Source organism: Ursus americanus, chromosome 2 (genome assembly GCF_024610735.1).
Source record: "Ursus americanus isolate L20-20 chromosome 2, mUrsAme1.1.p, whole genome shotgun sequence".
NCBI lineage: Eukaryota > Metazoa > Chordata > Mammalia > Carnivora > Ursidae > Ursus > Ursus americanus.
The window spans coordinates 17,244,753-17,267,863 of NC_142128.1; the positions used below are offsets into that span (position 1 = coordinate 17,244,753).

At 55.2% G+C, this 23,111-nt stretch overlaps 3 protein-coding genes across 7 annotated transcripts; 2 read left to right on the top strand and 1 right to left on the bottom strand.

Moving 5' to 3' along the window:
* The first annotated feature begins 210 nt into the window (after window positions 1–210).
* On the top strand, window positions 211–4,387 carry IL27 (interleukin 27). Its single transcript, XM_045785919.2, has 5 exons — window positions 211–353; window positions 2,336–2,508; window positions 2,593–2,691; window positions 3,104–3,262; window positions 3,958–4,387. Exons 1-5 carry the CDS (start codon window positions 323–325, stop codon window positions 4,204–4,206), a joined length of 711 nt encoding a protein of 236 aa, XP_045641875.1. The 5' UTR covers window positions 211–322; the 3' UTR covers window positions 4,207–4,387.
* Window positions 4,388–4,408: 21 nt separating this feature from the next.
* Window positions 4,409–9,682, bottom strand: APOBR (apolipoprotein B receptor). Of its 2 annotated transcripts, XM_087869130.1 has the most exons (5): window positions 9,530–9,682; window positions 7,636–9,195; window positions 5,449–7,389; window positions 5,099–5,364; window positions 4,409–5,009 (listed from the first exon to the last, which is right to left on the bottom strand). In XM_087869130.1, exons 1-5 carry the CDS (start codon window positions 9,584–9,586, stop codon window positions 4,940–4,942), a joined length of 3,894 nt encoding a protein of 1,297 aa, XP_087725256.1. In that variant the 5' UTR covers window positions 9,587–9,682; the 3' UTR covers window positions 4,409–4,939. The 2 variants fall into 2 exon arrangements, with proteins under 2 accessions (XP_087725256.1, XP_045641876.2); XM_045785920.2 differs by having other exon boundaries at window positions 5,449–9,195.
* Window positions 9,683–10,030: 348 nt separating this feature from the next.
* Window positions 10,031–21,347, top strand: CLN3 (CLN3 lysosomal/endosomal transmembrane protein, battenin). 4 transcript variants are annotated; one of them, XM_045785916.2, is made up of 18 exons: window positions 10,043–10,474; window positions 11,175–11,373; window positions 11,561–11,683; window positions 11,846–11,924; window positions 12,648–12,693; window positions 13,351–13,447; window positions 14,755–14,826; window positions 15,197–15,276; window positions 15,418–15,503; window positions 16,023–16,095; window positions 16,178–16,321; window positions 16,920–17,032; window positions 18,250–18,296; window positions 18,381–18,449; window positions 18,542–18,597; window positions 18,738–18,831; window positions 20,744–20,884; window positions 20,987–21,347. In XM_045785916.2, exons 3-18 carry the CDS (start codon window positions 11,633–11,635, stop codon window positions 21,104–21,106), a joined length of 1,368 nt encoding a protein of 455 aa, XP_045641872.1. In that variant the 5' UTR covers window positions 10,043–10,474; window positions 11,175–11,373; window positions 11,561–11,632; the 3' UTR covers window positions 21,107–21,347. The 4 variants fall into 4 exon arrangements, with proteins under 4 accessions (XP_087725260.1, XP_045641872.1, XP_045641873.1 ...); XM_087869134.1 differs by lacking the exons at window positions 20,744–20,884; window positions 20,987–21,347 and adding an exon at window positions 19,313–20,737 and having other exon boundaries at window positions 10,031–10,474; XM_045785917.2 differs by lacking the exon at window positions 12,648–12,693.
* Window positions 21,348–23,111: the final 1,764 nt, after the last annotated feature.

Below are 23,111 nucleotides of genomic sequence, written 5' to 3' on the forward strand. Positions count from 1 at the left end.
GTTTGAGTCTCTGGGACCTGTCAGTCCCTAGAGCAGTGGCTCACCCAGGAGCAGGGACGTGAGGGGAGATCTGGTTCTGGAGGCTCAGTAGGGGGTCCGGAGCTTGGATTGACCGAAACTCCAGCTTCCCGCCACCCCCCACTGCACCTCCCGCCCCCTCTGGGAAGGGAAATGACATTTCCCCATTTCAGCAAGGGGTGGTGAGGAGAGAAGACTGAGTGCAAAGCCGAAAGTACAAGCAGGAAGGAAAGTGAAACTGGCGCAGCCCCCAGTATAAGACCCCTGCCCGGGAGATGGCTGGCCACACAGGCTGGGCCCCGCTATGGGCCAGATGGCAGGCGACCTTGGCTGGCGTGAGTTTGAGGCCAGGGCTGGGGGTGGAGGGGTGGCAAGCTTGGCTGAGACTGGGCAGGGGATGGGAAGGCTTGATGGGTGTGGATGGGGGCCAGGGGCTGAGGGGCAACTACTTGGCCAAGACTAAGGATACAGGATACAGTCTACCGGAGAACGGGAATGAGTCTGGCATGAATGAGGGGCAGGGGCAGAGGGGTGATGGTTTGGCCAGGGCTGGGCAGAGGACAGGAAGGTTTGACTGGCCTGAAGGGAGAGAGGTGGGCAGGCAGTTTGAACAGGACGAGGACCAGGCAGATAAGTGAAGAATTTGGTTGGAGTGAATGAACAGGGACCAGACAGTGTGACTGAGAACTGGGACTGGTAGAGGAAGAACAGCAGGAGGAGCTGGCTGGAGTGTGGGGCTGGGGCCAAGGAGTCAGCAGCCTAACTGGGTCAAGGGTCTGTAGCTTGGAAGGAGATCCAATCCGCAGTTAGTGACTCAAGGAGTCAGAGGCTGGAACCAGAGCCCCAGAAGAGGAGCAGATGGTTGGGCCACAGTAGGGACCAAAGGCTGGAGAATGAGGATAGACCCAGGGCCAAGGACCCAGGATTGGGTACAGAGGGCAGGGAGAAGCCATGGAAAGGGTCTGGGGCTCCAGAACTCAGACAGGAAGCAGAGGGTCAGTAGGAAATGGCACAGCTCAATTCTGGGTGGACCATATCAAAGAGCCTGGGGGCACGCACTTTCCCTCAAAATAGAGCTAAGAGGAACCCCACACTGTCTGAAGTCTCTGGGATGCCGGAGCGGTCCCCAAGCCTGGGGAGCCTGAATGCTCTGGGTCGCAGGCACCGCCCCCCACCTCTGGAAGTACATTGGTGAATGGAAGTACCCAGAAGCTCCCCTTGGTCTTTATGTACAGGACAATTCGGGGAGCAGAGCCCGGGGGTTAGAGATCAAGAACGGACAGGGGAGAGGCACAGAGAGGAGGGTGAGCAGGAACAGACTTAGACTTACAGCCTAGTTTTGGTTTGTGTTTCGAGAATTGTGTAACTCCAGTGATTGCTAGATTTCCTCTCCCTGATGGAGAAACCATCAAACACTGCTCTCTTCCCAGAGCTCCCACCCTAGGGCCCCTCTCCCTTCTGTCCAGGAAACATAGGGCAGGAAGTACTTTCAGAAATCAACTGGTCTGACTCCCCCATTTTACAGATGGGAACCTGAGGCACAGAGGTAAGAGATGACTTGCTCAAGGGAAGAACCTGGATGAGAAACCAAGGTTCTGTCTCCCATTCTGGGCTCTCCCCCTCTTCCTGGCACCCCCTGTTCTTCCAACACTGCAGAGTGACCCACCTGCCTTAGGGGTGGCTGGACCAACCTGTCCTTCTGACTCCCTGGGATAGAGCCTCCAGCACCGCCTGCCCACCCCTGGGGCTCTAGTTCAAGCCATCAGAGCCGCCTGGCTAAGCCCAAGGAATCCTTGGCAGAACACAGTGTGCCCACTCCAGGGGAGGTGGCTGCTTCCTCTAAGTTCCCTGGGGGAAGCACACAGGCTCTGCATTTGTGCCGATCTGGAATCCAGTCCTGGTTCCTTTACCCTCTAGCTATTTGACCTTAGCCTAGTCAACTTCACTGAGCCTCATTTTCCTCATCTGCAAAATGCACAGGATAACAGCACCCAGGCTACCAGATAGAGTTGAGCGGTTTGTTCACTGAGAAAGACACTTGGCCAACAGAGTTAGTGGGGGTTGAGATCCAGCCTCAGATCTGCTTGCAAAGTTGGGTACTCTGTGCAAGGTTGTGTCTGTCTTGGAGAAGGGGTATCTTCTTTTCATTCATACAGAAATGCCATACAATGTCCTCAAAAGCTTCCATCTTATTAGTGGCTATGTGGGGTCAGCAAGATGGCACACAGGGCTTGCCTATAGCACAGGCTAGAAAAGGCACGTGAGTTCTTCTCAAGCTTTCCCCTCATCTGGCCTACCATCTCCCCCCTCTCTCCAGGGCTCAGCCTTTTGCTGCTCTCCTTACTCCTGGCACGAGCTGGTGTCTGGGGATTCCCGAGACCACCAGGGAGGTCCCCCCTGAGCCTGCAGGAGTTGCAGAGGGAGTTCAAGGTCAGCCTGCAGCTTGCCAGGAAGCTGCTCTCTGAGGTTCGGACCCAGGCCCACCACTTTGTAAGTCTCTCTAATGCAACTGGTTTTGTGTATGGGCAAATCCTCACTCTCTCTGGCCCCCACTAACAGACCTTTCCCCCACAGGCTGAATCTCACCTGCCAGGAGTGAGCCTGGACCTCCTGCCCCTGGGAGATCAGCTCCCCAATGTCTCCCTGACCTTCCAGGCCTGGCACAGCCTCTCTGTGAGTTGGGGGCTGGTGGAGTGGGGCCGGAGAGCTGGCAGTAAGGCTGGGCCGGGTGGATGGAGATGAAGTCGGGGATTGAATGGAAAATGGATTTGGGGAGGAATGAAGGGATCGGATCTGGATGAGGCTGAGTATGTCATTGGATATAAAGATACAGCTGGAATAACGAAGTGGTGTGAGAATGAGGCTGCACGTATGGAGGAGGGATGGGGCTGGGATTAGGAGTGGGACTAGAGTTGGAAGGAGGCTGGAGACAAGATAAAAACACAAGTGAGGAAACAGGAAAGACGATGGTGAAGAAGGGGACAGAATGGGGCTGTGGGCAGAGAGTGATAGGACAGTGGAGTTGGGGTTGGGTTTGATCCACAGCCTGGGAGCCTTGCCTGACCCCTTCCCTTCCCTCCCACAGGACCCAGAAAGACTCTGCTTCCTTTCCATGATGCTTCGCCCCTTCCATGTGCTCTTGGGACGCCTGGGAAACCAGGGGGGCTGGACCAGCTCAGAGAAGATGCAGCTGTGGACCGTGAGACTGGATCTCCGGGATTTGCAGCGGCACCTCCACTTCCAGGTAGGGTGTCCACCCACCTCCTCACCCCCCAGAGACCGACACAAAACACTGAAGCTCATTGGCTCCCTTTTAAAAACACCCTCTGCCCACAGGTTGGGTAAGTTTGGAGGGAGATGCTTTCGATCCTCTGAGTGTGTGGCGGGGAGAGGAGGGGCGGCCCTGGCTCCGTCCCCTGAATCTCTGCCTTCTCTTGGGGTCTTGGTCTGAGCAGCTCTGAAGCACCCGGAACAGCTGCTGGCGTCAGCAGGCCCCGCAACAAAGCTGGTTCCCTTCTCCCTCAGCCTCTCACATCACCACACCCTCCGAACATTTCCAGGGGAAACTGGCATTTTCCTCTTAACAACAGAAAATGCAAGCAGCGTGAAAACTAGCTATACCACCTTTCTGCCCATTTCAGATCCTACACTGACCCTTAAGAGAAGTTCTGGAATTCCAGATGCCCAGGGCAATCCTGGATGAGTGTGCCAGCTCCACGAGCAGCACCCTGCTCTGTGACTTCCATTTTCTTGGGCCAAAAAATCAGGCAGGACGCGTGAGATGATGACATAATGGAAGATCTAAAGTAGGGGCTGTCCAGGGAAGTCATGACCTTGTGGTCTCTGATGTCATTCTGTACCACTGGGCACATAAAGGAACAAGGATGGGCTCCGGGTCTCAGCTTGGCCATTGTCTGACCCATGGGCGTCTCCTTGCAGGTGCTGGCCGCAGGACTCAACCTCCCTGAGGAGGAGAATGAGGAGAGGAAGGGGCTGCTCGAATGGGCTCCGGGGGGCCCCTCGCAGATATCCGCACAGCCGTCCTGGCCCCAGCTTCTCTATACTTACCAGCTGCTGCATTCCCTAGAGCTCGTCTTGGCTCGGGCCGTGAGGGACTTGCTCTTGCTCTCCCAGGCTGGAAACCCAGCCCCAGCCTTGGGGTGCTCAACATCCAGCTCCCAGACCTGATGGAGTGACTTCTCAGCCCCTTCCCTTCACCCTTCAGGACCTGAGGACTAGAGTCTGGGCAGCGGGACGGCCTCCAGCTCATTGGCCTTAAACAAGGCAGGACTCCAGCGGCCTCCCACCCCAACCCCTACCCGATAACTTAAGGCCCCTCCAGTCCCTGGCGGATATTTATTTCTTGGATATTTATTTATTGTTCAGGGAAATGATGGTTTATTTATTGTTTCGGAGCCTGCTAGCTGTCCTCGGGCGAGGCCACCATGCGGGGTGCCTAATAAAGCACTCTCATTCTCCGTCGGCCTCAGCTTCTTTTCCAAGAAGGGGTACCTGACCCCCAAAGGACAAGAGTCTGTAGCCTCTGGCCATACTGTATCCCTTTCTGCTCCTGAATTCTGGGGGGGGGGGGGGGGTCCTGGGTACCTTCCCCGATTCTGGCTTGCTGGGCTGTGGTTGCCATAGTAACCAGCAGAGTTGTGAGTTGGCTCCGATCTGCTTCCCATCAACCTCTGATTGGAAATGGAGCTTGGAGCTTGTAGGCCCTGCTGACCCCTTTCTTCCAGGCTAGCTCCCACCCCCGAGGTTCGTGTTACTGTTCCACAGCTCTCGGAAGGCCCCAGGTGGGGGCTGGGAGCAGTCGGGGAGGGAAACCTGCGGGGAGAACTGTCCTGTTCCCTCGGTCCTCCATACAGCCAAGACAGATGGGAGAGGTGGTCAGGCTCCCGGGGGCCTGGGGCCCTCACTGCGGCTTTGGCTGGCCCAGCCGGGCTTGCAGTTCCTGCATCATGCCGCCGTGTGCAAGGCCAAACCTGCAGACGGAGACAGGTCACGGAAGCTGGTCTCCAGGGGGCCACAGCCTCCTCCACACCCCAGCCCCACCACCTCACCCCATGCTTACCCACGTCCCAGGGGCCTTCTCCTGGCTGGCAGTGGGGTCCTTTCAGGTTTTGGGGGGCTTGGCTCTGGGGGTTCCTCTGGCTGGAGAAGTCTCTGCTCAGGAGTTGACCGCTCTTCCTCCGGCGGGGGGCTGGGAGGCCCCTCCTGCTGCTCGGGGGCGCGGCTCCGATGGAAGGAGGGCCGGGAGCGGCGCAGTGAGGAGTTGCGAGACAGGAGTACACGGCTCCGGGGGACAGAGACGTCCAGGAGAGACCCAGGGAGCAGGGCCTGCAGGAAACGGGGCACATGGTACCACGGGGCCAGATTTGAGGTTCTGCCCTACCCAGCCCTAGACCCGAGTGGAGCTCTCACCTCACTCCAGCTGTCGCAAGCATCCCCTCTGGCACTCTCTGCCATCTCCCCGCGTGGCCCAGGCTCGGCCTCTGCAGGCTCCTGGTGTGTTGACTGGTCCTCCTGGCCCTGGACGTCCTCCAGGCCTTCTGGAACAATCTCCTTGGCCTCTGCTCTCCAGTCTTCTGTCACCTCAGCATCCTCCACATCAAGGGGCCTTCCGGCTTCTCCCTCAGGGTGGTGGTCCCCACCCTGCCCCTCACTGCCTTGCCCTCGCTCCTCCATTTGCCATCCCACAGCCTCCTCTTCCAACAGCGTCTGCCCTCCTGGGAGCCCCTCGGCTTCCACTGTGGCCACGGTCCCCTCTGCCCTCGCCGGCTGGGAGCCCGAGGTAAAGCCATCCACCCCACAGCTTCCTTCTGCCACCACACCTTCCGGGACCTCCACCCGCTCTCCCCTGGGCTCACCCTCTCTGGCCTCCAAAGCCTCTGCTTGGTCCCCTCTGCCAGTCACCTCCTTGTCTGCTGAGCCCTCCAGGCCAAACACGGGCCCACCTCGGTTTTCTCCATGTGTAGTCTCCCCCAGCTCCACACCTCCCCCAGCCTCCTGCCTCCCTTCTGAGTCCCAAGCTTCCCCAGCCTCTCTTTCAGGCCCTCCCCCAGCCCCAACAGCCCTTCCAACCAGAGCTACCTTATCCCTCACTACCTCAGCAGCCAAAGAACTGGCCCCTGGGTCCTCGCTGTCCTGGAGGCTCAGAGTGGCCTCCTCCAGCCTCCAGTCTTGGCTGAATGTTGTGTCTGCCCACCAGGGCACTGCAGCCTCCACCACCTCATCCTCAGTTTCTCTGGCATCTGACTCTCCCAGTGACTGACCTGTCCCTGCGTCTGCCCCAAGCCTTCCACCCAGCTCCTGGCTCTCTGCTCCAAGGGTCTCTCCTTCCTCTGTTCCACACCCTGAGTCCTGGGCTGTCTTCCATTCCCCGCCTGCCTCCGGGACATCTGGGAGCGCAGACTCTCTGCCTCCCTCGGCCTCCTTCGGTGCCTGGCCTCCTGCAGCCTCCTCCTCCCCCTCTTGAGCATCTGCTTTTTCTTCCTGGGTCTCCCCTCTCTCCACATCCCTTCCTTGGTTTTCCCAGACTTCTGCCCCAGGGGCGTCAGGCTTTACATCTCCCATGGTCCTGGGGTACTCCTCCAGGCCCCCTTCCGTCTCCTCTTTGCTCAGGGCTGAAGCGCCCCAGAGCTCTTCCTCACCCCCCTGTCCTTCTTCAGGGTGCTCTGTCGGGGTCTGGGGGCCTGCCTTCAGCTCAGGTTCCTGGACTTCAGTGGCCTCGTGCTCAAGGCCACCCCACTCCACCCCCTGGGCTTCTCCGCCTGTCTGAGCCTCCCCCTCACTCCTCTCCCCGCTGAACTCCTTCTCAGGACTGCTGGCCTCTGGGGTTGCTTCCAGGTCAGTATCCCCTTCAGCCTCATTTACCACGTTGTCCTTGGGCAACTCAGCCTCTGTGGCCCAGCAACCCTCTTCCCCCTCTTTGACCTTCTCTGCCTGCATCACCTCCTCCAGACTGGCTGGAACAGCCCTGACCATTGAGGCTTGCTTCCCCTCAGCCTCTTTCCCTCCCTGATCCGCCTGGACCTCAAAGCCTGCCCCTACCTCCCCCTCTGACCCCTGGCCTTCTGCAGCCTCCCTTCCTGCTGTCTGGTCCTTAGCCGCTTCTTCTGTGCCCTCAGTTCCCAGGGCCTGGGTCTGTTTGGGGGAAAAGCTCATCTCAGCCTCTCTATTCTCATCCACCTCCTTCTCCTGGTCTCCCCTGGAGGCCTCCTGGAATGCCCAGGCCCTCCCAGTGCCCTCTGGGATCTTTTCTCCTGAGACTTCCTCATATTCTGTCTTCCTGGCTCCTAAGAGGTCACCCTCTTTCCCGACTGAGGTTGTCATGGCCTCTACCCTGCCAAAAGTTATCCCAGCCTCCTCCCCACCTGAGGCTGTGCTGTCTTCCTCCTCCCTGCCTGAGGCTCTGCTGTCCTCCTCCTTGCCTGAGGTTGTCCCAGCCTCCTCCCTGCCTGTGGCTGTTTTATCCTCCTCCTCCCTTTCTGAGATTGTGCTGTCCTCTCCTCTGTCTGAGGCTGTCCCGTCCTCCCCCCTGCGTGAGACTGTCCTGTCCTCCCCGCCTGAGATTGTCCCTTCCTCTACCCTGCCTAAAGTTATCCCAGCCTCCTCCCTGCCTGAGGCTGTGCTGTCCTCCTCCCCACCTGAGGCTGTGCTGTCTTCCTCCTCCCTGCCTGAGGCTCTGCTGTCCTCCTTGTCTGAGGTTGTCCCAGCCTCCTCCCTGCCTGTGGCTGTTCTATCCTCCTCCTCCCTTTCTGAGGCTGTGCTGTCCTCTCCTCTGTCTGAGGCTGTCCCGTCCTCCCCCCTGCCTGAGACTGTCCTGTCCTCCTCCCCACCTGAGGTTGTCCCGGCCTCTACCCTGCCTAAAGTTATCCCAGCCTCCTCCCTGCCTGAGGCTGTGCTGTCTTCCTCCTCCCCACCTGAGGCTGTCCTGTCCTCCCCCCTGCCTGAGACTGTCCTGTCTTCCTCCCCACCTGAGGATGTCCCAGACTCCCCCCTGCCTGAGACTGTCCTGTCCTCCTCCCCGCCTGAGGTTGTCCTGGCCTCTACCCTGCCTAAAGTTATCCCAGCCTCCTCCCTGCCTGTGGCTGTCCTGGCTTCCTCCCTGTCTGAGGCTGTTCTATCCTCCTCCTCCCTTTCTGAGGCTGTGCTGTCCTCTCCTCTATCTGAGGCTGTCTTGTCCTCCCCCCTTCCTGAGCCTGTCCTGTCCTCCTCCCTGCCTGAAGATGTCCCAGCCTCCTCCTTGCCTGAGACTGTCCTGGCTTCCTCCCTGTCTGAGGCTGTGCCGTCCTCCACTCTGCCTAAGGCTGTGCTGTCCTCCTTCCTGCCTAACGCTGTGCTGTCCTCCTCCCCGCCTAAGGCTGTTCTAGCCTCCTCCCTGACTGAGGTTGTCCCGTCCTCAGATTCTGTCCCTGACTCCTGTGCTTCCTGTGCCCTTGTGCTTGGGCTACCCCTTAGGACCCCCATTACCTCTTCTTCCTTCCCGGCCTCATTGGCTGCAGACCCTTGGATCTCCTGTGCAACCGCTTCCTTGACCGGCTGCTCTAATGACTCCCTGCTGTCCCCTGCTACCTTTTGCCCATCAGCACCTGCCTCCCCCTCAGGCTCCCTGTGCCAGGTCCACTCTGACTCCGCCTTCCTGGCCACCTCTGGTTTTCTTTCCCTGACCTCTTCCGCCTCCTCCTCCTGTTCCCAGGTTCTCAGTGTCTCCTCTCTGTTCACTTCCTGCTCATTGGGCCTTTGACTCTCCTGGGCTTGGCTGCTGTTGTCTCGAGCAGCCTCACACCCTGCCTCGGACTCCTTTCTGGACTCTAAGTGGGCCCTTGGCTCCTGGCACCTGGCAGCCTTGGCTGCCTCCCAGACCCCAGTGTCCTGCCTATGTGCCTGAGACCCATGGGAGCTGCTTTCTTCCCAACCCCAGGTCTGTTCTGTAGCTGAACTTCCCTCCTGGGTTCTTCCAGCCTCTCCGGGCCCTCCCAGCCCTCTATCCTCCTGGCTTTGGCTGCCTCCAAGGCCCTCCAGGGCCTCCTGGGCTCCCTTCTCTTCAGGCTTCCCTGGCCTTCCTGCAGCCACCTCCCCCAGTTCCTCGGCTGCCCTCGCCTCCTTCCTCTCTGCAGTGGGGACCTCATCTCCCATAAGGTAGGAGACAAAGGAGCTGAGGGAATCCTAGAAGAGAAGGGGGAGGGGATAAAGGCATAAAGGGGAAGCCCAGCCCTCTCCCTGGGGACCCAGGCCCAGAGGAACTCAGCCCACAGAAGAGGGGCTCTGGGATCTGGGAGGGGAAAGAGAACTGGATTTGCAGAAGGAAAAGGAAAAGGTTAGATTAGGGGTAGGTGGGTGTGTCTGTGGAGGTGGGGGGATTGAAATCCAGAAATTATCAGGCTAGGAGGCTACCTGATCTTGGGAAAGGGATAGTCTGAGGAGAGTTTCAAAGGGAGGAGGGGAGGGGAGGCCCCAGGGAGCAGGGTGAAAGTCTCTGGCATTGCTTTGCCCCTCTCACCAGTGCTCCCCGTAAGGCCTGATGCAGCCCAGGGAGATGTAGCCGGAGGAAATCCATCCTGTCTGTCTCTGTCTGTGTGTCCAGAAAGCTGACAAATGACCGTCCCCACCCACCGAGACAAGCCAGTCTTCCCCGGGGGCCCAAGACACTTCCTCTTCCCCTGTGTCTCCCTGACGCATCCCCCGTCCAGGCCCTGCCCACCCTCTGCCATGCCCACAGCAGCTTCCAGCCCTGGCTGGGAAATAGGTATGCATCACACAGGGGATTCAGGTGCATATTTGGAGCTGAAGGGCAAGCAGGGAGGCCATAAAGAAAAACATGGGAGCAAGAGACCTCAGAATTGGGGAGGGGGGGAGGGGACGTGTGGCAACTGCAGCTCAAGTGACTCAGGTCTTATATTCACACCTCAGCCATTTCCGGCTCCCCCCAAGCCACAGCCACTCTGTGAGAGGAAGCTGGGGTTTGTGGTTCCTGTTTTGCCTAGGGACAAGGAGTAGGAGTGAAGAGGGGCTGGTAAGAGCTTTGGCTTCTCATTTCAGGGTCATTAATGCTTCCTCAAGGGGAAGAAGCGGCTGGATTGGAGGCTCCAGGGCCCACTGCCTCATCCGTAGTCGTTCTTGCAAAACAAAACTTGGCTAAGCTTTGTATTGTGGTTATTTGTGTCTACCTCCCACCCTCCTGTGAGTTCCTTGAAGGCAGAGGCCACGTATGACATGTTGCTGAGTTTGTCAGGTCCCGCATGGGTAGTAGGATACCATTTTTCATTGGTTGAGTAACCTGGGAATCTGACCAAAGGGGGCACATTTCAAACAGCAGTCTGAGGACTTGGTGGTGAGAAAGAGCTGGTAGAGGTGGGCACCAGCTGGTGGAAGCCCATAGAAGAGATTAGCAGGGGAAGGACTCAATGAAGAAAATTCAGGATGCTGCTTTACCACCTAGAGGAAGGTAAGAGAATGATCACTTCTTATTTTGGACTATGTGAAGTGACTTTGATCTAAACCTCTTCCCGCAATCCCCTCCCTGACCCCCACTTTCCGAATTTCCAATTAGAGGAACTAGATGAGATCACGAATCAGAATCTTGGACCTTAGAATCATCTGGTCTAAGCATTCTTGATGCAGGCAGGAATTCTGCCGCAGCCTGCTGAGCCAAGCACATCTGCCCCTTGTGCTCTATTTCCTATTGTTAAAAGGGCCTCTAAGGTCAGCTTTAGTTCTAACCTTGTATCATCACCAGCAACTTTCCTTTTTTTTTGTTTTCTCATCTGTAAAACCAGAGGTTGGACTATTTCTGTGATATTCTTTGGTTCTGAGATAATTTGGGGAAAGGGATCTCTTTAATGCTTTGGATACTGCCAGTAGACAGAAATCCTCTTCTTAAGTGAGAATTATCTTGATTTTCAGTTCTTAAAGCAATGTAAGGGCAACGGAGAGAAATAAGAATGCCCTGAAGCTGGCTGTCTTTGCTCCCAGCTAGAAACGGGGACCAGAGTAGCCGGGAGGCCATATTTATTTCTGGCAACTGAGGGCCGCGAAAGGAGCTGAAGCCGCTCGCTGCCATGACTAGTGCTGGCACGACAAGGCCAAGAACTTGCGCGCGGCTAGTCTGACGTCACGGCTCTTCTTGCTGATCCCACCCGCTCCAGTTTTAAACCAGCGGTTCCAGGGTTCTCCCGGCCTCTCTCAGTCCCTCGCCCCGAGGCTAGGAAAGCCCGAAGCCAAGGCAGAGAGAGGACCCGGAAGTTGTGGTGACCTCCGAGCACGTGATGAGGGGGCCCGCTGGCGCTGTCACGTGACCGGTCAACCTGCGGTACCTCGAGGCCGAACTTGCAGCTGCTCTTAAAGGTACAGACCGCGGAGCCCCCTGCTTTAAAGGGGGCTGGGCAGAGTCCCACGGGTGGGGCGTGATGCGGGGGTGGGAGGGCGCGAGATGGACCCCCGGGGTAACGTGGTGGGTCGCCCGGCGCGAGTGCAGACCAGAAGCCGGAGCTGGGACCTGCAGTGGGGCGTTGATCCTTCTCATCTGTCGCAGACCCTCACCCGCCCGGTCGGAGCCAATTCTGGACCCTCGCTGACTTTGAACCCTTCGCGGGGTCTGAATTTGATGCCATGGGAGGCTGTGCGGGCTCGCGGCGGCGCCTTTTGGATTCCGAGGGTGCGTATTCCCGCCCACCCTCCTGAGAGTGACAGCCTCTGCCCTGCGACCCACCTGACTCGAGGCTCGGGCTCTGGCTCGGCCCCGGGGAGGACACCCGTGGGGCCTTCGTGCCCCTGCGAGTGGGGTAGGGGTCATGCTGTCTTCTTCTCGCCCTCCCAGGGGAGGAGACCGCCCCAGAACCTCGGCCCCCCTTGTCGGACCGTCAGGGCGCCCTTTGGAAGAACGCGATGGGTTTCTGGTGAGTGGCCCCAAGAGTTCAGCAGAAGTAAAAATGGGGTGGGAAGAGTTGGGAAGCAACAGGAGGAAAAAGGCAAGAAAGAGTTGAGCTGCGAAAAGGAGCCGAATTCACAAATATTTACTAAACCCGGTTGGTTTGCCCTGAGGCGGTGTGTAAACCTCCAAGACATCGCTTATTTACTTACCACCTTCACATTTGGGCCAGATCTTCATATCACCTGTAGGACTACTTACTTTATGTTTTTACTTCAAGCACTTCAGAATTTAAATTTTGTAAATATGTGTATTTTTTAGAAGAAAACTTTAAATCACTACTCTAGATGGGAAGCCAATGTTTTTCCTAATGCACGTTTTAATAAACGCGTTCCCACTTTTTAAAAGGTCACCATCTACCTCCTGAAATCATTCCAGTATTGGGCCTTGGGAAGTCCTTCTAGTGCTAACCTGAACATCGAGGGCTTAGGTGGCACACTGGGTTGGAAGTGACTTCCCATGTGACTCTGGAAGAGTCCCATCACCTCTCTCAGCCTCTGGTTGACAGCAGCAAAATGGGAAGAACGGTGGGAGCACTTCATAGACTTGTGAAAAGAGCACATGAAATCTCTGGCACTGGGCCCAGTTCCTTTCCCATCACTGAGTGCAGCTCTGGGAAATGAGAGTAAGCAAAAAAAGATCCTTCAAGGGTCATAAAGGGCTTTGGTATGATCTTGTTTAATCCCCACAGCCCCCTGTGAGGTAGTGAGAAGAAAAACCTGTATCCCCATTTACAGGTGAGTAGTCCAAGGCCACTCAAGTAGGAAGTGGCAGGCTTTTTTTTTTTTTTTTTTTTAAGATTTTATTTGTTTATCAGAGAGAGTGAGAGGCAAGCGGAGGAGGGAGGGAAGCAGGCTCCCCACTGAGCAAGGATCCCGATGCAGGACTCCATCCCAGGATCCTGGGATCATGACCTGAGCCAAAGGCAGATGCTTAACCAACTGAGCCACCCAGGTGTCCCCAAGGAAGCGGCAGACTTGGAACCTGAACTCGGTTCTTTGGGCTTCAAGCCCCAGGATCTTTCTCTACTGTTCCACAGCACATCAGAAACAGTGGATCGGTGGATGAGAAATGCCCCAGGAATTGAACCATGGTGGGAGCTTGGAGGAGAGAGTCATCAAGGATGACTTTCTTCTCTTCCTGGAAGAGACAAGATGTGAACCCAAGTCTGTCATCCCAAAGCCTGTATTTCTAGCCCAAACACCGAAATGGAGATGGGGTGTGGTGAGAGAGAAAAACAAGGGAGCTAACTGAAGGCCACGGGAAGGGGAGATTTGGTGCTAGGACTGTGAGTAGATTGTAAGCCTGGAAGGAGGTTAAGATCTGTTCTTGTATGTCAATTATATCTCAATAAAACTGAAGGGGGGAAAAAAAGTCTGTCCTGCTCACTCCAGGCTCCTGGGCCTTTGCAACAACTTCTCCTACGTGGTGATGCTCAGCGCGGCCCATGACATCCTTAGCCACCAGAGGGCGTCTGGGAACCAGAGCCACGTAAGTGACCCTTTCCACCACCACCACCATGTTTAGTCCTTATGGGAAGATGAGGGACTCACCCTAGAGCAGGGACGCCTTTGAAAAACTCATGGAATGGGGTGGCCAAGGGGTGGGGCAAGGGGACTAAAGTTCCCAGTCTCCCAGACCACAGAGCAGGAAGGGTTTTTAAGAAGCCATTGATGCCACATAGACAAACTCAGATGTTGGCTGAATGGGGCCATGGTCTATGACAGCGCTTCTTAACCCCAGCGCTGTTAATTTTAGGCTGGAGAATTCTTTGTTGTGGAGCTTTTCTGTGCATTGTACAGTGCTTAGTATCACCCCCATCCTCTACCAGTAGCATACCGTACCCTGTTCTATAGTTGAGACAAGAATGCCTGCAGGCATTGCCGAATGTTCCCTGGGGGTGTATAATCACCTCCAGTTGAGAACCTCTTGTCTGATGAGCTGGAGACAGGGCGGGGGGTCTCTGCGGAAGGAGCACAACCACCACCTTGCCGAGTCCAACAGGGAATTTGGTCCAAGGTCAGCTTTTCTGGAAACCCATTTCTTTTTCTTGGCTGAAAAAGACTTTATCAAATTATTTAAAATGTTGCCGTTTACATATTCACGTGTCTACATAAAACAGTTACTTGGAATCCTCGGGTCAGGGGGTGCTGAGGTGGGCCACCCATGAGCCTGGCAGAGAAGCAAATGAGACCAGGCTCGGAGCCACAGGGCTTTAAAAAACTGGATGTCCTCCTAGGGGCCTCAGAGGAGTAGGGCGAAGAGGAAAGGGTCACCTCGGGGGTTTGGTTTAACCCCACCCTCGCAGATCTCTAACTGAATCTCCTTTCCCGTCCTCAGGGGAGAGGGACCCATTTCCACACTGTAGCCTTACTGTGTAGGTGCCCACTCCCTAAAATCAATGTGGCAAACACACCCGAGAATCCACTGGAAGAGGTCCTTATGAGTACACTTATATCAGAGAAAACAAGGCACCTTGGGAGCTCTACAGCTCACTCTCCCACCTGTATCTCATTCCGGACAGAAAGTGGAAATTTGGAAACCCATTTTTTTTTAATGAAAGCTCCTGAATGTGTTACCCAAGTAGAGCCCATTTAAGGGGCCATCCTTGCCCTTAGTTTGAGGATTTCTATGGTAACCTCACCCTCCCGGTCGTGCACCCAGAGAAACTGAGGTCCCAAGAGGCCAGTGTTGACCCAAGGCCATCCCTCAAGTTAGGGCTGAGCTGGGACTGGAGCCAGGCCTTTTTTTGTGTCTCCTCCTGCCTCCCTGGGTGAGAGAATATTCTCTGTCATCAGGTGGACCCACACCCACCGCCCACCCCCCACAATAGCTCATCTCGATTTGACTGCAACTCTGTCTCCACGGCTGTGAGTACCCATCTGGTCCGCCCCTGACCCCACCCCCCCAGTCCCTCGGCACCCAGCTGCGACCATCATGATAATTAAGATAATTTCCTGAGCCTTTTCTGTGTGTAGCATGCATTGGCTCATGTAATCCTCACAGTGGCACTGTGAGCTAAGCACTGTAAACCTCCCCCCATTTTCCAGATGAGGGAACTGAAGTTCTTGAGACAATGCTAAGGAACGGCAGAGCTGGGACTTGAACCCAGATCTGTCTGACCTCAGAGCCTGTGTCTGCAGCAGGTCGACCTGGCTGGTGTCTGTCTTCCCTTGGTCACTTGGTTGGGAGGCTTGTCCCTGGGACCGTCTGGCGTCTCACTCTCTTCTTCTGTTCCAGGCAGTGCTTCTGGCAGATATCCTCCCCACCCTCGTCATCAAATTGCTGGCTCCTCTTGGTCTGCATCTGCTGCCCTACAGGTCTGAGTGGGGGTGGCGCGAGGAAGGGCAGGTGGGACCTGAAGAGCGGGGAGGCCAGGAGGGCTAAGGAAGTGGCGGGAGGGCTGGGGAGTTGTGGGCAGAAGCTGACCTTCCTCTTCCCTCCCAACCTCTCGCCCTCAGCCCCCGGGTTCTCGTCAGTGGGATTTGTGCCGCTGGAAGCTTCGTCCTGGTTGCCTTCTCTCATTCAGTGGGGACCAGCCTGTGTGGTGAGTGTGAGGTTCTGTGTCCGGTGGGGAACCCAGAGGAACCGAAACGGAGTATTGGGTAGTCTCCCCAACTTCCGAGAGGAAAGGGATTGTTCTTGTAACCCTCAGAAGCCTGCTGGGACTGTCACGAGTAGGAGATGGGAGATGAGGTCATTTTGGAGGGATGGGTGGTGGTTGGGGTCGGGGGTGGGGGGCAGAGACAGGAGGAAATGGATGGAGCTCGAGATGAGCAGAGTCTCCAAGGCTCCATGACGGGGCCACTGAGGCATCCAGGACGCGTTCTTGCTCTGGAGTAGATAACTGGGTGGATGGAGGTCCTGTTCCCTATGAGAGGGCATGCAGCGGAGCCGGTTGGTTTTCTTTCAGATCTGAAGCCCTCCTCCACGCCCCCCCCCCCCGCCAGTCCAGGGGATCTATTTTTAGCCCCTCTGAGCTGATGCAGAGGCCGTGGCCAGACACCTCAGGGGATCGGGGCTATTAGGCTAGGTGTGGCCACTGCCATGCTTGTCCTCCCCCCAGGTGTGGTCTTGGCTAGCATCTCGTCAGGTCTGGGGGAAATCACCTTCCTCTCGCTCACTGCCTTCTACCCCAGGTAAGCAGGCAGAGCCGGGAGTGGGGGAGAGGACCCCCTGGTGCTGGCTTTGGTCCTTCCTCATCTCTTGTGTTCTTCTCAGGGCTGTGATCTCCTGGTGGTCCTCAGGAACTGGGGCAGCAGGGCTGCTGGGAGCATTGTCCTATCTGGGCCTCACCCAGGCTGGCCTCTCCCCACAGCACACCCTGCTGTCCATGCTGGGTATTCCTGCCCTGCTGCTGGCCAGGTAGGCTGCGTGGGCTGGGAGGATGAGGGATTCGAGGAGAGAACTAGATCGGGCCCCTCATCTTCAGATCCCGGCAGCCTTGTAAGGAGGGGATGTGGGCTCTGGACTGAGAGAGGCCTGGCTTGAGTTCTGGAGCAGCTCTAGTGTGAGACAAAGTGCCCCACCCCCGTGATTTTGCAGATTATTGCTTGGGACAAGGCCATGTAGAAAAAGTGAATCGATTTAAAGGAAAATAAGAAGCAGAAAATTTATATAGGAGGAGCGTAAACATGGCCGATATAAAAGAGACTGAAATTTGGGAAGTTCTGGCCCAGCGCAGAATGAACACATAATAATCATTAGAAGAACAGTGACAAGAAAACGGAGCTGACTTGCTTGGCAGGAGCCCGGAGTCCAAACAAGGGCGGGTGGGTAGAAACAGCAAGGAGCCAAATTTCAGTCCTAAGGAAGGAAGCGCTTTCCTCAGTCGGAGCTCTCTGGCACGGGATCAGAGGGGCTGCAAGGAGTGTAGAAATGATGGGGGGCTGCCCCGGGAGGGAGCGGCCTCTCCAGCCCGACAGAGGCGCTTCGGTCTCATCTTCCTCCCACCCGTTCCTAGCTATTTCTTTTTGCTCACACCTCCCGAGCCCCAGGACCCTGGAGGGGAAGAAGATGCAGAGACATCAGCACGGCAGCCCCTGATAGGCAGCGAGGCCCCAGGGTCAAAGCCAGGTAGGAGACCCAGGAGTCCCTCAGAGCCGTCACTCTCCCTCTGGACGGGTGTTGGCCTTTCCTCTCTCCGGTGGACACAGTCGGGAGGGGAGGTGGACGGCAGTGCCGGTTATGGTAAGAGCCAGCTGCATTCATCTACTCAAGAACTGCGCACTGGGGCACCTGAGGGGCTCAGTCGCTTAAGCGTCCGGCTCTTGATTGCGTCTCAGGTCATTATCTCAGGGTCATGGGATCGAGCCCCGCATTGGGCTCCACGCTGAGCGTGGAGTCTGCTTCCTTCTCTCGCTCCCTCGACCCCTCCCCCATTCCCATTCTCTGTCTTTCTCTCTCTCTCTCTCTCTCTCAAATAAAATCAATCCTAAAAAACAAACAAACAAACAAAAACAACCAGAAAACTGCTCAGTGAGTACTCACGTGTGCTGATGGTCACTGGGGCCACCGGGTGGCTGAGATGAGGAAAGGGGGCAGATTCATACACAAGTAGATGAATCGGGAACATGTTATTTTCGAGGCTTGGTAAGTGCTGGCCGGACATAAAGCAGGGATTGCTGCTAGGAACCAGGGGGCATAGAGAAGGGTGCCACCTAGAGGAGGTGGTCTGTGAAGGCCTTTTTGAGGAGGTATCATTGGGCTGAACTTTGAATGACAGGGAGTCAGCCTTACTGACTTACCGAGGGACAGGACATGGGGTGAACAGGTTGCAGACCGAGGGAACAGCAAGTCCTAAGATCCTGTGGCAGGAAGGAGCTTGGATGTTCAGGAAGCAGGAGGAAGGGGCCAGTGTGGCTGGGTTGGAGAGTGTCCTTATCAGACTGTGTAAGAGCCATGGAGAGGTCCCACCAATTAATCCCCCCCCTTTTTTTTAAATCGTGGTGAAATACACCTAACATGAAGTTTACCAATTTAACCATTTTTTAAAAGAGGGCGAGTGTGGGGTGGGGTGGGGCAGGGAGAGAGAGAGAAAATCTTAAGCGCAGAGCCCGACACGGGGCTCCATCTCACAACCCCGAGATCATGACCTGAGCTGAAATCAAGAGTCAGACGCTCAACCGACTGAGCCACCCAGGCGCCCCTTAACCATTTTCGGTTGTACAATCCAGTGGAATTGAAGTGCATTCATGCTGAGGGTGTGAATGTGGTTGGTCCTTGCCCACCAGCACCCCTCTGCCGAGTCGCTGTGCCGACCTCACCTGCCCTTCCCTCCCTGTTCCCTGCAGACTCCAGCCCAAGCCTCTCCCTTCAGGAAAAGTGGACCGTGTTCAAGGTACGGATGGTGGCTGCAGCGGGTCCCCCCCTGTGGCCAGTGCCCACCTGCCAGCCTTCTGCTCATGTCTTCTGACTCTTCCAGGGCCTGCTGCGGTACATCGTCCCGTTGGTCCTGGTTTACTTTGCGGAGTATTTCATCAATCAGGGACTTGTGAGTGAGGGCTGCTGGGAGGGGTGGAAGTAGCGATCGAGGCGGGGCCCCACATGTCTCTGTCCATCTGCCGTGTCTGCTCTTTGCCGCAGTTTGAGCTCCTGTTCTTCCGGAACACATCCCTGAGTCATGCTCAGCAGTATCGCTGGTAAGAAGGGTGAGGGGGTGGGCGGCAGGACGGGTGGGGGGCTGGGGGGCCCCTTGATAATAGGGCCTGGGGGCGGCTGGGGCCAGCCTGCTGCATAGGCACCCACAGGGGCTTCCTCCTCCTGCCTGCCCCCATCGAAGGTACCAGATGCTCTACCAGGCTGGCGTCTTTGTTTCCCGCTCTTCTCTCCGCTGCTGTCGCATCCGTTTCACGTGGGTCCTGGCCCTGCTGCAGGTACCGAGCCCGGCCCTCCCTCCGTTCCCACCTTGGCTCCCAGCTTCCCACACCCCAGGCTTCCTTCCCTCAGCAGAAAATGTTTGTTGCTAGTCGTCAGGTTCTGAGCCCAGGGAACAGAAGGCCAGCAGGGCTCCAGCTCCATGTAAAATGTGTGACGTCGGGAGCCTGGCAAAGCTGACTGCAAATCCCAGCCTCTGTTCTCTGTAGCTGTGTGACTTAGGGCAGGTTCCTGAACCAGCCTGAGCCAACATTTCCTCATCTATGAATCAGGCGGAGCCAACATCTACTTCTCAGGGTAGTCGCAACAAATACAGATGAGAAGAAGTGTTTTAATCCGCTGGAAGCACTTAATGATTATTCCCACAAGCCTCGTGCAGAGACACAGGCTTTCAAATAACATTTGCACGGGTTAAAAAAAAAAAAAGTACTGTCCTTTTATTCTGGATGGTTCATTACGATAAAATCAGCGATGTTGTAGCCAGCAGGTTATTTACCGCGAGGCTGGTGAGCAAATTGAACTTCGTGTGGCCAAAGCATTACAGCGTTAAGTGAACACACACCGTTCTCGCCCACGGTCTAACCAAGATAGCGTCACATGACCAGCGTTCATTGTTTCAAGGTCCTGAGTCTATAGCCCCTGAAGGTAGCTATCAAAGTTAACCTAATGTTAGTTCAGGAAAGTCCTTTTTTAATAAACTGAGGCCAGTTCTAGGATAACAAGATACAGACCAAGTATAGGTCGCACGGGAGTGTCATGGGGGCGCCCTGTGCCTGTCCTCCAGCTTTCTCCCTTCTTTGAGCAGTACTGCTAGTCCAGGGCCTTGTACCCCAAAAGCCCCAAGTCGTTGCATCAACAATTCTGAACTCGGGGTTCTTCGTTAGATGCCACCGAAATGGGTAGCTTAGGATTTTAGCTGTAGTTTTAACCGAGGCTGGTCTGTAGAATTGGCGGCTTGTAATCACTGAGTTCCATTACAGAAGTGGCTTCACGCTACAAACTAAAGCGCTGACAGGGTGTCGCCAGTCACATCAGCGGCGCGGGGATGTGTTCCTTTAAATGCAGATCTCTGAGCTCACTTCATTAGAACCTTCGAGGGCAAGGCCTGTGTGGGTCACAAGATGGCCGGGTGATCTGTATGTATATCGAGCATGTGAGCCGCCATGGCAGCCTCCACACTGGGGAGGCAACCCTATGCGCCCAGGCCTGGGACACTGGGGTCCTCTGAAGGACTGGGGCACAGAGGAGGGACCTACTCCCCTAGGTGGGGTCAGAGAGGCTTCCTTAAAGACATGAGAACGCCTCGGCCAGAGTTTCTCAACCTTGGCAGTGTTGACATTTGGGGTTGGATCATTCTTTGGTGAGGGGCTTTCCATGCACCACAGAACTGAGCGGCGTCCATGGCCTCTACCCACTCCCTCCCCACTCGCAGCAGCCAAGAACATGTTTAGATGTTGCCAAGTGTCCCCTGGGTGGCAAAAGTCACACCCAGTTGAGAACTGCCTATTGACACCCATAGTCTCTGTCTGGTAAAATGGTGGTAGAGGGGTGGGTCTCTCTCTTCAGGGAGCCCCTGGGAGGAGGCACGAGTGCCCAGGAGCGGGAGGGGTCCTGATCCAAGCTGGGCTGCAAACAGTGGTGACCAGGAAACCCAAAGTGAGGGAAGGGGAATAGCGTTCCAGGAGCGATATGAGCCAAGGTGAAGTTGGGAGAGAGACCTACAACGTCTAGGGTGCTGGGACAGGAGAGGGAGAAGGCCCACCCCAGATCCCAGGGTCTGGTAGGCCAGCTGGGTGTTGGGATTTGACCTGGGCTTTTCAGCCCTCTCAGTATCTCCCAGAACCAGGGGCCACTGGATGGGATGGCAGCCTCTGGTCCCAGGCTCAACCCCCCCTCCACCTGCATCCCCAGTGCTTCAACTTGGCCTTCCTGCTGGTGGACGTGTGGTTGAACTTCCTGCCCAGCATCTACCTCGTCTTCCTGATCATTCTGTATGAGGGGCTCCTCGGAGGGGCTGCCTACGTGAACACCTTCCACAACATCGCCCTGGAGGTCAGCACCAGCTGGGCGAGGGCGCGGGGAGGCCTCTCTGGGGAAGGCCTGGGCCGGGGTGGCCAGGACTGAAGCCTCACCCCTGCTTCCTGCCCTCCGCAGACAAGTGATGAGCATCGGGAATTTGCCATGGCAGCCGCCTGCATCTCCGACACTTTGGGAATCTCCCTGTCGGGGCTCTTGGCCCTGCCTCTGCACGACTTCCTTTGTCACCTGCCGTGATGCTCTGCTTTCTCACTCGGGCCTGTACTGACAGGCCGGCAAGACAGACCGCGGGCCTGCAGCCCAGAGCTCGCCCACGAGCTCTGCCCCAGGCTTCCCTGAGCGGCTGGGGTGCAGAGACGTGCTGAGGTCTTGTTCCCCTGTGAGCGAGCCAGCAGTTTTTGCCCACTCCCAGGCTGGCCTTCGGGAGTTTCTTCATGGCGTTACGTCCTCAGAATAAATTCCTATTTTATCAGTTTTATTAATTGACTCCTGTGGCATTTTTCTGCTTGGAAAAAAATGTTCTCTTGTTATATGAGTAATACAAACCCACTTTGGAATATATGCAGGAGAGTATAAAGAAAGCATTTCAGGGGCGCCTGGGTGGCACAGCGGTTAAGCGTCTGCCTTCGGCTCAGGGCGTGATCCCAGCATTGTGGGATCGAGCCCCACATCAGGCTCCTCCGCTATGAGCCTGCTTCTTCCTCTCCCACTCCCCCTGCTTGTGTTCCCTCTCTCGCTGGCTGTCTCTATCTCTGTCAAATAAATAAATAAAATCCTTAAAAAAAAAAAAGAAAGAAAGAAAGCATTTCAGCAGATTTCTACCTAGTCTTTGAGGCTTTACTCATTCATTCATTCATTCATTCATTCACTGTATGGGGCAATCTACGTATATTTTCCCCCAACATGTAAGTTTACAAACATACAGAGAGGTTGAAAGAATGCCTACAATAAGTGCTCCTTTTTTTTTTTTTTAAGATTTTATTTATTTATTTGACAGAGATAGAGACAGCCAGCGAGAGAGGGAACACAAGCAGGGGGAGTGGGAGAGGAAGAAGCAGGCTTCCGTGGGAAGAGCCTGACATGGGGCTCGATCCCAGAACTCCAGGATCACGCCCTGAGCTGAAGGCAGATGCTTAACGACTGAGCCACCCAGGTGCCCCATAGGATAAGTGCTCCCGTAGGCACCACCTGGGTTCTGTGGTGAAGATTTTGCTACATTACTTTATCACATATGTAACACTCTATCCAAATGAGTCTCTGATTTTTGTACTGTATTTCAAAGCAGGAGGCTGGCTTTAATACACTTCCCTATGGTTTTTTTAAAGACTTTGTTTTATTTTTAAAAAGATTTTATTTATTTGACAGCACAAGCAGGGGGAGCAGCAGAGGGAGAGGAAGAAGCAGACTTCCCACTGAGCAGGGAGCCATATGCAGGACTTGATCCCAAGACCCCGGGATTGTGACCCAAGCCGAAGGCAGATGCCTAACCGACTGAACCACCCAGGCGCCCCAATATTTTGTTTTTAAGTAATCTTTACGTCTAGCATGGGGCTCGAACCCACAATCCCGCAATCAAGACTCTCATGCTCCACCGATTGAGTCAGCCAGACGCCCCTAATACACTTCCCTCTAAATGCTTCAGCATGTGCCTTAACTAGAGTCCAGTATTTTTGTACAGTCCTTTTTTTTGGTACAATTTTTATATAGTAAAATGCACAAGTCGTTATATATTTTTAAAGTAACTAATGCTGGCTCAGCAGTGTTTCCCATACTCCCATGTTTGCCATGTCTGTGCATAACAATACTTTTATTCACTTAATATTTTTCATTAAATGACTTGTAATATAAATTTTTTAAGGGACGCTTAATGCTCCTATCGAAATCATGAGTCTGAAAAGCTAGTCCCTCTGCCTACTCTGCCTGCTGCTCCCCCAGCTTGGACTCTCTCTCTCTCTGACAAATAAATACATAAGATATTTTAAAAAAATGTTTTGCGAATTTTACGATGAGCTTGTCAATTTCTAAAAAGAGCAAGTTGTGATTTTGATAGGGATTGCACTGAACCTGTAGATCAGTTTTGGAAGTATTACCAACTTAACAACATTGACTCTTTTGATCCATGAACATGGGATGTCTTTCCTCTTACTTAGATCTTTATTTTCTTCCAGGAATGCTTTCTAGTTTCAGAGCATACATTTTGCACTTCTTTTGTTAAATTTATTTCTAAGCATTTCATTCTTTG